At 40.1% G+C, this 14,034-nt stretch overlaps 1 protein-coding gene across 2 annotated transcripts in view; it reads right to left on the minus strand.

The window, feature by feature from the left end:
- Positions 1 to 14,034, minus strand: part of pip5k1ca (phosphatidylinositol-4-phosphate 5-kinase, type I, gamma a) — a 45,752-nt gene that overhangs the window by 22,903 nt on the left and 8,815 nt on the right. For both annotated transcript variants that reach the window (XM_056379336.1, XM_056379337.1), the window contains exons 2-5: positions 3,538 to 3,569; positions 2,658 to 2,744; positions 2,277 to 2,407; positions 1,989 to 2,106 (exon numbers count right to left, since the gene is read on the minus strand). In XM_056379336.1, coding sequence (XP_056235311.1) covers positions 1,989 to 2,106; positions 2,277 to 2,407; positions 2,658 to 2,744; positions 3,538 to 3,569 — 368 coding nt within the window. The remainder of the gene's footprint in view (positions 1 to 1,988; positions 2,107 to 2,276; positions 2,408 to 2,657; positions 2,745 to 3,537; positions 3,570 to 14,034) is intronic.

Genomic DNA, 14,034 nt, shown 5'->3' on the forward strand with positions numbered 1-14,034 from the left:
TAACACTGTGAAGATCAGAATCATGTGATCAACATGAGCATTATGCATTCTTTAACTTCCCATATAAATACATCATTAAATCAGCTGTCTGTGAACATCAGCCCCAACCTGGTTACAGCATCGTTATCAGTCTTCCACACTTAAGTCAGACTTAGCTGACTGACATGAAGCTGACTGTTTTTATACAATTCACACATGTATTTAATACATGTATAGTTTCAGGTTTGTCTCTTATTCTTGTGCTGTTTATGTAATAGCTCTTTAGTCTTATTACTCTGTCTGCTTGGCAGTCATGTTTAAGGACTTTGTGTTTCGTACTCAAAACCCTGGTTACACCCAAAACAACGTACATGCCAAACGTGTTAGACATAAATGAATGAATGAGCACAGGGCGCCCAGCTTTTAAAGACACTCCTCCCAAACACCTCATTAAGACCTCTACGGAAAACTAATCCGTTATGGAAACGTGTGGAGAAACTCCAGGAATGTTGGCTACTCTACTACTATGAATGTAATATGATACTTAATGGGTGACATTAGGACATTACTTGAAAATGTTCTGCCTCCACAAGAGGTCTAGATTTAGGATCAGGTAATGAGCAGCAACCATGTATCTGGAAGAGAGTCACATCACAGGAACCTGAGTGCTCTGATTAACAACACTATCTATTGATCAGACCAATTAGATTCAATCAGAGCACCCTGTCCCTCTGAGGGTGTGAAAGTCTAATGTTAGCACACGCTGGTAAACAGTAAATCAGTGAGTAAGTGCAAATGGATCAAGATAAAGAAAGACAGAGGAAAGAACTAGATCTTAATTTCTCATCAACTAAGAAAATGAGTCAGGTGCAAAATCGATGACAGCACACTTGTATGGACGAGCAGGAAGAGTGTGTATCCATGTGTCAGTACCAATACATTAAAGACAAATGCACATGGAACATGCATAAACAGTGACTAAGCAGAGTATGTACAATCTGCTAGACTGCTCAGAGCAGAGCGGTGAATCACGCAAACCTCCAGGTCCTCCACACTGATGCGGAGAGACAAGCTGCAGACCTTCCTTCCTTCTCCTAAGTCATCCTCTCTCCTCCACTCTGCGCTCTCTTGTGCTATCTCATGGTTTCTCACAGCTCTCTCCTAACATCCCACCTGTCTTCCACACGTGTCGAAGTTACCCTTAGTTATTTTTTCTTTTCTTTTGCTGCCCTTTACATTTTCAGTGTTTACACTTTCTTATCCGTTGTCACTTGCTGATCTACTTACATCACTAATAGTTGCTCTCTGATTGTTTTGAGTGGATACAATCTTATATTTTCATAATATAGTTCTAATCTCAACATTTCCTGGAGACAGGAATGTGTAGCATCCATGGGGTAAGAATTCACATTAATTCATACCGGTTTGAGATGGGAATTGATATGATTTTATTGATACCAATAAAATGATTTTCGGTTCGATTCTTTATGTGAGTCTGAAAAACTTATGACCTATGAAAAATCAGCTAAGCCCGCCTGCATGGCGATAATCTCATTGGAACATGAGATATACGAGTGGCACTCGTGTGTAGAGTGTCAAATACATGGTGATCCTGAAATTTAAGCCCATGATATGTAGAAAGATGTGTCAGCATATTGCTGATGTTTCCACCGTTACTTGTAAATAATCATTTTACAGACACCACAAGCAGCACTGTCATCAGTCTTCATGAAATTAAGCCACACGTTAAACCGTTTCTTCCCTTCCAACATGATTCATTCTTGTTGCAAGTTTCCAGCAGCTCAGATGCATGAGATCGATGTCACTGCTTTGCATTGAGCAACTGAAAATGCTGAACAACATGCTGGCATTGATAAAGAATTGATAAGCTCGAGGGCATACGATTCCAATCTTTGGGACAATTTGCATCCGGTTCTTAACTGGAACTGGTTCTCGATCCCATCCCTAACACTGACACAACAATGAGCAAACAACAGATCAAATCTTACCAGGTAATCATCTGGCCTGATGCCAAACAGTTCTCTGAAGTAGCGGAAGGCCACAGGAGCGTATGTTTTGAAGCGGAAGTCGGGGAAATGGTGGGCTGGAGTGAGGTTGCTGCCTTCACTAGAGACAGAAATCAAATTCAGATTTCTCTCCAGAAAACATCAAACGGGAATAAGTCAACAACAAAAAAAATCCACTCCTGCAACATTCATTAATACTGTATTATCCATCTGTGCACTGGAAATACACTGCTGTAGTATGTTTTGTATGTGTGTTTGTGCAGCTGAGACCTGGGGAAAAAGATGCTCTCCACCACGTAGAAGTCCTGCATCAACACGTCCCTCTCAGGCTTGGAGCTCAGGTTGCCCACTGTATAACCGATGCCCAGCTGAATGGCACCTTTCAAGGCTGAAGATGTGGTCTGTGGGTGACAGAGGCAGAAGTGGTGTGAGTGAGATACTTGTCAATTCTGAGTCCTATTCTGAGGTAGAGCAGATCACTTTAGAGAAATAAAACACACTTCACAATCCTATACAGAGTGAAAAGAAAAGTTATTGTCGATTGGCATCAAAAATGTCTCAGATTTTTCTCTCAGGTTCTTTTTATGGGGAAAATAAGAAAAGAATTTGTTTTCAACCAGAAAACATGCTGCCATGTGTCGTCTGTGTTACCTTCTTGTAAGTAGTCTCTCCTGATGCATCCACTCCTCTGTGACCAATCTTCTTTCCCTGACCAGGCTGGCCTGAGGAGGAGGGCATCTGATGACAAGAGAGAGAGAGAGAGAGAGAGAGAGAGAGAGAGAGAGAAAGAGAGAGATTTGTGTTATGGGGACAGGAGGATTTGCACCTGTTCATTAAAATTGATTATTTAAATATCAAAAAAGGGGATTGACACAGTATTAACGCATGAGAGCAATTTTAAAGCTTTGATGTTTTTCAATGAGCAGCCCAGGTGCTCCTTTTGAAGCAAAATGCAAACTTTGGTTCTAAGCATCTTTATTTAGTGAAACTTTATTCTCTGAATCAATCAAACCCAGACTGTGCATAGAATGAGAATTTAATCTGCTTTAAAAAAAAAAAAACTGTTTCAATGATAGACACTGCAATGAAATGTTTTCAAAGCTTGACATCTCATGTACATATTGCTGAAGCTAAGTAATGTTCATTGAGCTTTTTCGTTTACGCTGGCAAGTAGAATCAAAACTAAAATTCAAAAAATTGTCGTATTCTTCTAAATGTTTGCTTTAGCGTACAGTACTGTGGTGAAGTGTTAGATGGATGGGATTTATCAAATTAGGAGGATTAAGATAATGTGAGCCAAGCTGTCCAGCACAGACAAGAATACTTTAAGTGACATATAAATATTTTGTTAAATTAAACTCTCTGGTACTGGTATAGTGACATTTGTGGCAGTCTTCATGCAACAAGCGTGGTTTTCATTAGTGTCTGGCTAAAATCAAAGAACTAGTAGATATTGATGTGGTCGATCAAACATGAACTAAAGAGAGAAGAATAACAAAGCAGAGGATAACGGGGACGGATGGCAGCTCACCTCTGTGATGAAGGCTTTCTTAGCAGCAGCATCTGAGGGGGAAAGAGAGAGAGAGAGAGAGAGAGAGAGAGACAGAGAGAGAGAGAGCCTACAGTGTTAGTCGTGAGGCTCCATTACTCAGCATCATTACTTCTTTCTGTGACAAGGATGAATCCCAAAGGGTGGATGCAGCAGTCCAACATTATGTAATAACAGTGTCAAACACAAGTATGGAGCTGTCAGCTAGAGGAACCACAGGAAACAGTAACATCAGCCACAAGGGCACAGAGTCCTATTCTAACATGCACACATGTATTGTGGTATGGCAATGTCAGTTTGTTGGTCCATCATTCAGGTCCAGACTGAAATATCTCAACATGTATTTGATGGGTTGTCATGAAATTCTGTACAGACAATTATGGTCCCGCGAGGATGGATCCAATGACTTTGGTGATCCCCTCACTTTTCCCCTAGCAACACTGACAGGTTGATGTTTGTGGCTTTTAATGAAATATCTCAACAACTATTGGATGGATTGCCAAGACATTTGGGCCACTCATTCCTGGTCCCCTCAGGTCATCAGGTCTGTATCTGACTTTGTCCAATACTGTGGTTTATGACCAAACAGAAACCAAAAATAAAGAGATAAACAATATCCACTTGTAGCCAACAGTACAATCCAATCCCCCAGTCACATTTTAGGTTAAATGTAAAGGGTTAGACATACAAAACATAAACACACATACAAAAACATGCATACATCTTTACTGAAAAAAGCCCAAGCCTTTTTACTGAAGTTGGTCACAGGGGCCCTCGTTTTGCATCTAAACTAACATGGAAAGAGCAGCTCTGCAAAGTCTCAATGTCCTGTGAGTTTATTGAAGTTAAAGTGACCGTTAAGTACATGCTAACACTGTAACATTACAAGGCTAATATTATAAAGGCTGACATGTGTTACACAACACAAAAATGCAAACTGTACACATTACACATGGCGTCTAACAAATCTCAGAAGTACAACAAAAGGTACACTATGTTGTGATAATTACCAGCCGCAACAGTGAGGCTGGTATTCTTTTGTGTGTGTGTGTGTGTGTGTGTGTGTGTGTATACACTGATAGTTTCTTTTATCTAATAACAGGATGTAGGCAGTAGAGAAATGTAATCAGAAATGTTTTCGCCTGAAAAGGCCTGAAATAGATGCCTGATTATACACGTATGACACTCAGCATAATAATGCAGAGAAGACTAAGGAGGGCAGGAAAAAGAGAACAAAAGATGAGCAAATGAATAAAGAAAGGGGAAAGAGAAAATAAGGGGATGAGAGATAGATTCAGACAGCACAACAGTCAGACTGATTAATTCCCTCTCTGTTATCACTGTAACCAATATCACACTCAGACGCACAGATGGTGGAATTTATCAAGAAACTGTGAATATGTTTACAACAGCAACTGCACAGTCTGACTGTAGTGAATAAATAAATGAGGGTAAAATCAGTGATGACATATTTCTAATTTTATGTATTATATAAATATAATCACTTTCCATTTTTCTTTCACTTCTAGATTTTCTGGCTGTTTTAACAGCTTTATTATTATTAATGACATGACAATTATTTTTGATGGACTAGATCTGCTTTTTAGGTCACCGATATAGATGCATTAGATTTGAAAGTACATACTTTTTTCTTTTTTTCTTTACAGCAGACAAGCCCTGACAGTGTGACAGTGATCCAGCATGAAGAACACCAAGACCTTGAAACTGAAGCAGCTACGTGGAATTCAGCCATTATTAGTTTTATTATTTACTCCTGTGCTTTTCCTACTGTGACATATCAAAATATCCTTCGTGAAAAACACATATCCTCTTTTAGAAGTAAAGAGAAAATCTAAGCAGGTGTGGCTGGGTGAAGAAGACTTTCATTACATAGCAGCAGCAGGAATAAAAGGGAGAATGCTGTATGTTCAGTTAAAGACATTTTGTTGTGAAAAATAATGATTGTTCTGCTTGTAAAAGTACACCACAAAAATGAATAGCAGACATTTTGATTGGTCCCATCAGGAAACGCATAGGTGGAAATAATAATATTAAGTGTTATTAATTCCACCTATGTCCCAATACAGTATTCCAGTGAACCAGGAAACACGTTAAGTGGAATACAGCCATTACATGAATTCCACCTGTGTCTTTCCGACTGTGACATTTCAAAATGTCTCCCATGAAAAAGGTCTTGTGTTAAACACCACTATCAACCTTTTTCACAGCAGACGTGTCACAGGAGGAAAAGCACAGGTGAACCTAATAACATTAATGCTAGTGAGCCCGCATACACAATACCAGGAAATGTTCATCTTAATAGTTACATATGTTTTTTTGTCATATATTTTTCTGCAATGTCACGTCAAAATCTCTGCTGTGAAAAAGGTCTTTTGCTCTATTTGCCACTGCTTTGTGCCTTTAAACAAGACATTTTGACAAATGCATTTAAGTGACCAATAAGGCTGAATAAATAAGTAACTAATCAATAAATGAATAAATCTATTTAATTTTTTATTTGAATGACCCAATACAAATTCTTACAATTTCAGTAAAATTTTTTTCAGTAAATATGTACATCTGTGCTTAATGTTATGTGCATGGTCACTTGTTGTAAGTGGTTCAGTTAGGGCTGCATGTTGTGTAAAATATCTATATTGTGGCAACTGAGTTATTACAACCTGCACAAAAAGGTTATTTTAAGTCATAATATAATGTAGATGATTGGTGGCTATACTGGCCACCTTGAGTCACGACAGTCTTGTAAATTGCAATGTGAATAATTACAGTCTATACAGACCTGCCACTATTTACGTGACTGACATAGCAAATCCAGAAATCGTATCTATAAGAGGGACAGACTGAAAAAAACAACTGCACACTGATCTGAATTCTCAGTTTGTGTTTGTTGAAGAGATATTATCTCTGGCTATGAGATGTGGAGTCCACAAAAGTCAACAGTGCTTAAGATTCCACTTTATTCATTCTGTCCCTGAATCGAAATCGAATTGAATTGAGAGAGCAGTGCTGATATTTTTTGCCTTGTGAACAATTCAGGACAAATAAGGATGACAGATGATAAAATATCACTTTCTGGTTATATCTTCAGAAGCCCCAACTATAACCAGTACATAACCAGTGTGTCCCTCACCAGCTGAGACACCAACAGCCTATATACCAACCTATATACCATAACCAAGTATCACTGAAGAGTGGGATAGCATCTTCACAGCTTGACTCTGTGTTTTCAGCTGAATTGATAGTCAGCCTCTCTAGTCTCTGTCTCTGCCTGCCTCTCGTGGACGCCCATGTGACTGAGCCACAGAATAGCCTGTTTGCCACCCCTCCTCCTGCTGTGTCTCTCTTTCTCTCTCCCTCTGTCACACACACACACACACACACACATTCACACTGGGATGAGCAAGCCTAAGCGTGCCAATGCAATCCCGGCAACGCTCCCTCCGAGCTGAAACATCCAGGAAATAAAATTTGAGAAAAAAAAGTGATGAATGACTGTTTGCAATGCAGATAATTAAAGAGGACGCTCACATGCTTTTATGTTACTATGTAGGTCCAAGGGTGAAAATGCATGTGATTGGCTGGCAAAGTGTGGTTCTTTAAAGTGTCTTCTGTCATTTCCTAATTCCTATTACCTATGTGTAATATGCATGCACTTGTGCGTGTGTGTGTGTGAAAGAGTGTATGACATGTTTCTCACTGTAGCCGCATCTCTTCCATTCTGCACCTGTTACCCCCCCACCACCACCAGTACCATGGATTGCTGATTGTTACACCCCTATATTCATCTATTCCTGTCCTCACCAACATAGTAGTACACCCAGACAGGAACACCATTTATGAATAAATTAAATTATGGCAGGACAGAGATGGCTCTGGGAAGAGGGGAGATGAAGAGCCATGCAGAACTACATTTAAATTTTAGCTGTTTAATTCATGAGAATGCTTGACTGGAATGTAATTACATTACGATTACAAGAAGTCAATGAGAGTGCAAATGACAAAACCATGATGCCCTGCAGCTATTCCTATAATCCTATAACACTCGAGTGATAACAGAAACTTAGAGACTTAAGATGATGAGGGTATAGCACAGTGAACAGAGGAAATCCAAAGACAGAAGTTAAGATAGGGGCATGATGGGATAGAAATACAGAGAATATCCTGAGGCACTGCATGCCAAAAAAAGGCCAGTACATTTGTGAACCAAACTCAACCCATGAGTATTATTATATTAAGGGAAATAAAGGCATTATAGCTGCTAGAATCTAAATAAAACAGGACATTAAAGCAGTATATTAAATAATTATATATATAATGTTTTCACCATATCTCATGATGATTTTTCTGTAAAAAACTGAAATCTATTTGCAGAAATATACCTCAAGAGGTACAGGAGTCTTCTGTGATAACATGTTATCAGTGTTAACATTCCTCCATTTACCTTTAACAAGCACCCAAGTAATTTCACCCTTCTCAATGATAAGAGGCTGCGGAATGAGGACATGAGCAAAAACAGGTCCTACTCCACCATTATGCCGCAGCAGCAGTCTGTAGGGTTCTTCTGGGAATGGAACAACAAATAGACACATCCAAATAAATAGCCTCTGGCTCACACTGTTGCCTAGCCATACTGCTATGTGATGGTTTAATGGCCCACTCTTACAATTCTTAACGGAGAGGTCCATTACTGGCTAGTGATAGCCACAGGAGGCGAATCGAGACACTGACTTATTTATGTAATTTCCACACACAAACCTGATGCACGAATATGATCACATGTTGAACCCATGTTTGACCCTTTTTAATATGAGGAATCTGTCACACTTTTAATCCCTGGTTGTTGCCAGTTCACAAAAGACTATTCATACATGCTGCTGCCAGACCATAGAATTATAACAGACCTTGTATATTTGCTTAAAGAGCTTCATCCGTGCATTAAAAAGGACACCACAATGTTAACACTTGAGGTTCAAAATGTAGGGGATTCATGCACGTGATTTTGGAACACTAAACACAAAATCCAGACGGCAGGTGCAAAACAGAACTGGCCTGTTGTAATAAAAATGTTTTATGGGCCGGGAAAATGAAGGATACATAATAGGCACTAGTGGATACATCTACATACTTTGATAGCATTTCCTACTGATTCAACAGAGAAACAGAACTGAAAACAGCGTCAGTCGGTTTCAGCCCTTTATCTGTTTGCATCTGTCCTACTCTCTGTGCTCACATATCCAGTTTTTAATGCAGCCAAATTCCCAGTAAAGCTGTTCTCATTTACATGTTCTTCTGTTTCTGTTTCAGATAATTGAACAAGTATGAAATAGTGACTCTCTAATAGCTGGTTGGTACTTGAGCCCTTAAATAATAGTCAGTATTGATGCCAGTACCAATCACATGTATCATATCAGCACATTATTCTGGGTTTACTCTACCTATATGCCCTAAAGAAAGTTAGCACATAGCTGAGCAGATCACTGAATATCACCATTGCAAATTTAAAACATACACAAACTACAATAGCACTTTCACTCATCTGCATGTAAACTCAGTGTTTCCATAAAGATTTGTCACAATCCAGTTCATTCAAACACTTAAATGTGATAAATCCTCAATGCACACAGCCCATGTAGATATGAAACACTTTGTATTAACACCTGTGCTTCTACAAGATCCTCAGTACACAGCATTATATGAAATAAGGTGACTGTAATACTAAAAGAGTCATATGAAAAGACACATGACACAAACAAAGTTCATTCTTGTTCAAACTTGCTTTACGATGTGCAGGATAGTGCAGATCCCAAGATGTCTACTCCTGAAAAAACATATGATGACTAGTCGACTCAGGGTAGGATATTCTACTTGTCTTGAGAACTACTGAGACACTGAGATGTTGAAATAACCAGTACTACTTTCCGTGTCCTGGACTCTGTATACACAGTAAATATATAAGAGATATCTGCTCTGGCCTCCATGTTCATATTGTCTCAAACACACACACACACACACACTTTTTCTCCCTCTTGTTTCCATGGTGCCCCGATTGAGGTCAACCAACATTTTTGTGAGTAAGGCACGTGTGCCTGGAATCAACAGACAGATGCTGCCTTCCACATGTCCTCTCACGCTGCTGTTAAATAGGGCATTAGCACAGCCACAAAGCAACATATGACACAATGTACAAATGCACACACATGCAGACCGCTACCATTAGCCCACTCATTATTTTAAGCGAACACGCAAGAACATATGACATGTCAACAAAAATAATTCCATTGACATAATTTATTACGTTATACAATCAACTTTTGGACACGGTAGTTAGAATTCTCCAAAATTAAATCTTTGGTTTTTGTTTTTATACTACAAAGCGGTATCTTGCTGGGAGCGACTGGTGGTGATGGTCACTTGCCGATAACACAAATCTTGCAGCTATTGTTGCATTTACAAGACAAGAGGTTATAATCCTCTGAGCAGTGCTACTTCATCAGGGCAGTCTGGACACCACAGTGCCTGTGTATCAGAAAGTGACAAGACGGTCTGGCTGGGCAGGGGCTAACTGGTTAACGTGCTAACCTCAGTAGATGAAGTTCTTTCCACCACTGGAGACAGCTCTTGGCGAGTTAAGGACTTGAATTTGCAACGTTTCTTCAAGACTAAATAAACAGCTGTTAATGCTAACATTGGCTATGTAGCAATGGCAAAAATAAAAAATAAAAATTGTGTGTGTCACTTAACTGTTAACATAGTTTGCTGTAGGCAGCATTGACGTACTGACTGCGATGTCGGACCCATATAGGATCAATACTGGGACTCCCCGAGGACAAGCTAAGTAAGAGGCAGTCTCTGAGATGATTGCTTGTTGTCTCTGCAGAGGCTAAGTGATGGTCGATTGGGTGTTAACTTTTCAGGCCACAACAAAGCAGCGTTTGATTATTGTGTCAAAGTGTGCCTGACCTGATCCACAGAAAGCCAAAATCCATAACACTGTCAAATTCTAAAAGCCTACTCAGTACAAAGTGGAGTAAAATACAGTCAGCTCTTATTTCAGTATTTTGCCCAGTGAAAAATGCTGTTGGATTGTAATATTATCTCTGGCAACAGTGTGAGTATTAGAGGAGAGAGTCATTTGTTTGTTCTCTCATGTTCAGGATGCTACAGAAGTTCAGACAGGCAGAGCCGCCTCGAGGACCTCCCTCTTTTCTAATATTTATTTTAATTTTTTTTTATGTTAATTTATGGTCAACCTTAGCCTAATTCACTCCACTCAGTTATGCAACAGTGATGGTTGGTGTTCAGACTGAGGGAAGGCAAACTGGTCCTAAATCAGTGTCATCAGGCCATTCCACCCCTGAGCCCTTGATCTCGGAAGCCAGCGGGCTGTGTACTTTTCCATGACCGCACCAGTGAGCCAGTGTGGTCCTCATCCTCTGTCTCTGGCCTCGGTCCAGAACGGAAAAGTGGAGGCAGTAAAAAGTCCTAATAGAGTATGTTTGGCTTTGCACTAGTGTTGCAGGTCTTATCACGTCTTTAATCATTTTCAGCACACAATGATTGCTTGGTAGACACATATAATGATCTCCAGGTTTCTGATAACTCTCTGTTGTCTGTGCAGAGGGAGTTGAAGAAGAACCCACTTAGTTTTGTTGTTGCCTTTTACCATTGTCTGCAGGTCAATAATTGTATGTTTATATTGTTTAATTACATAAATACCACTTTCATATCTGTATACTAAATATGAAGCTAGAGCCAGAAGATGATTAGCTAAGCTTAACATAAAGACTGAAAGCAGGGGGAAACAGTCTGGCTCTGTGTGAAGTAACCAAATTCATCTACCACCGTCTTTTTATGTACAGACTAAACAATTAAATTTTCAGTATTATTTTATTTTTATTAAATGATTTTGATGTTCTCATTTAACTCTCAGCAAGAAAACAAAGTCTATTTCCCGAAAACTGTTCCTTTAAAATCAGATTTTTTATTTTTATGACCATGTCTATTGTTACCTTTGTCAAAGATACACATGTGCAGAAGGCAGACAGTGATCAGAAACACGGATAAGTGTTTGCATGTCACTGTATCCTGGTTTCTATCAGAGTAATCCAGCCCAGCCCAACCAGCAAACAAGCTTGTCTGTGTTTCTGTAACTAGGACATGATGTTACCATGCACAATCACATTAACAGGAAAATCTAAAATCCTGGTAGTAATGTGCGTGTAAACATAGTCAGTGTTTCCTTCTACTGGTGTGCAGGTGTAGATATCTGTGTGCGCATCTGACTATATCAATGATTCTTCTCAGCTGACCATCAGTGCAGAGTTACTTGGATGGCGACAGTTATAATTAAGGAGTCATCAACTTCCTAATGCTAAGCTTTTCAAAGAGGCTTAAACGTTCCTCGCAATTACGGCACTCTGGCAGAATAATATCCTTACGGCTTATCCTTACTTCTTCTGCATGTAAACACACACAGAGGCAGCCACAGGCAGAGGAAAACACATGATCAGCAATGCCAGCTACTTACAGACTACAGTAGGAAGTATGGTTGAACCCAGCTCTAAATACACTAACACGACTTAAACCGGCATGGTGGCATGGCACACAAGCTTCTCCCTTAAACACATTTCCCTGCAGCATTCCTCTGATTTACTGAACAAAGCGGTGTGCACAGAGGGGGAAAGCCACTCCGTCCTCTGCTGTCAGTGCATATCATACACTTTGTATAATACAGTGAATGTGTGGAGGGAGCAGGGGGCTGGAGACGACAGCGTTTCACTGTGCCAAATCCTCCATTATGATCAATAGCATCAGGGAAGCAAGCAGGCTTAATAAAAAGCTTCCTGCCCTCATCTGGTTCAGAAAAACCTCCCTTTAAGACATTTAGCCTGGAACTAGATGATGAATAATGGACCGACTGTCTACAGGCAAACAGCTGCTGGGTCCAAATATAAGAACATTTATTTACTAAGAGTAAATTTTTCACTGTTTCAGAAGAAGAAACACAACAGACACACACTTTCCCATTGCTCCAGTTGGCCTCGCTTGAGTCTGGTTCACCCAGACAAGAAGCTGGATCTTCTGCAGGTCTCACAGACAGACAGCAGTCTAAATGCAAAGCCAGCCAAGTCATGGTCACTATTGCATTACTATTCCTAATCCCAATCCCACTAGGCTACTAGACTAACTGTCTGGATTATCAGGATAAGATGGCGCCAACACAAGGACAGGTGGAAGTCAAGTGACCGTCTGTCTGTTTTTCTGGTTTGCTGGCTGCCTGTAACATACTGTGTCTGCTGTGTTTCAGCGTTAGGGCAATGCAACTGTTTTAAAAAATAATCTGTTTTAAGTAGACACTCACTGATGATTGCAGGAGTGTCTCGCATTATCTGAACAGTCATGTTTTCCACATTTCTCTGCTGGTGAAAGGTTCACAAAAGAAATCTTATCAAAATGCAAACATCAATAAAATGCCACACCTGCCAGTACTCTGCATCTACCGCCTGCCTTCACCATCCATTTATTTAACATTCAGACTGACAATGAGAAGTAGCTGAAATGACTGGTTTGGAAAATACTGAAAGTAGCTAATGACACCAGTCTAAATCTGACTAATGGAACAGGTGGATATGAAAGTATATTTTTTCCTTGGAGAGGCCTGAAAGCTCAGCAGACATTAAAATGGAGATTGAAAGTGAGGAGGTGCACAGAGAATTGTATTTACTGAGCAAGAGTCTAGCTGCTCAGCCAAGTTCTGACAGAATATTATGAACACCATAGTGATAGTAGTTTGTATTGACACACACCACAGGGACACATGCACCTCCACAAGTCAAGAAAACAGCAAATCCTCACTGTCAGGGATGCAGACATCTATGTGTGTGTTTATGGGAATGTATGACGTGTGGACTGAGCAACACACAAGAGAGGAGTTGCAGTAATTATTCACAGTTTCAGTTAAAATTTTCTCCTGGACACTATAGCTAATGGGAATGTTGTATTAATAACATTAGATTGATATTTCAAGAGTGTGCGTGTCTGTTCCCTCTGGGAGGTTTTTCTGCTCCTGGAGAGACTGGCAGGGTTGAGTAGCAGCACCCTGTTCTCTGGACAAAGCTAAAAACAGCTCAGTCCTCCTGGCAAAATGACACACACACACACACACACACACACACACACACACACCACACACACACACACACACACACACACACACACACACACACACACACACACACACACACACACACACACACACACACACACACACACACACACAGTGTGTGCTCAAACTCTTATGCAATTTCAGTATGTTTTTCATTACTTAGCTCCCAGATCAGGACTGAGCTTAATGATCCTTGCTGATCCTCAAAATGCAGTGAAAGCTGTCAGCCAAGGGAAAAGGTCCTTTTATGGACTGAGGAGAGGAGATGAGAGGAGAGGAGAGGAGAGGAGAGG

Source organism: Seriola aureovittata, chromosome 6, assembly GCF_021018895.1.
Source record: "Seriola aureovittata isolate HTS-2021-v1 ecotype China chromosome 6, ASM2101889v1, whole genome shotgun sequence".
NCBI classification, from domain to species: Eukaryota; Metazoa; Chordata; class Actinopteri; order Carangiformes; family Carangidae; genus Seriola; species Seriola aureovittata.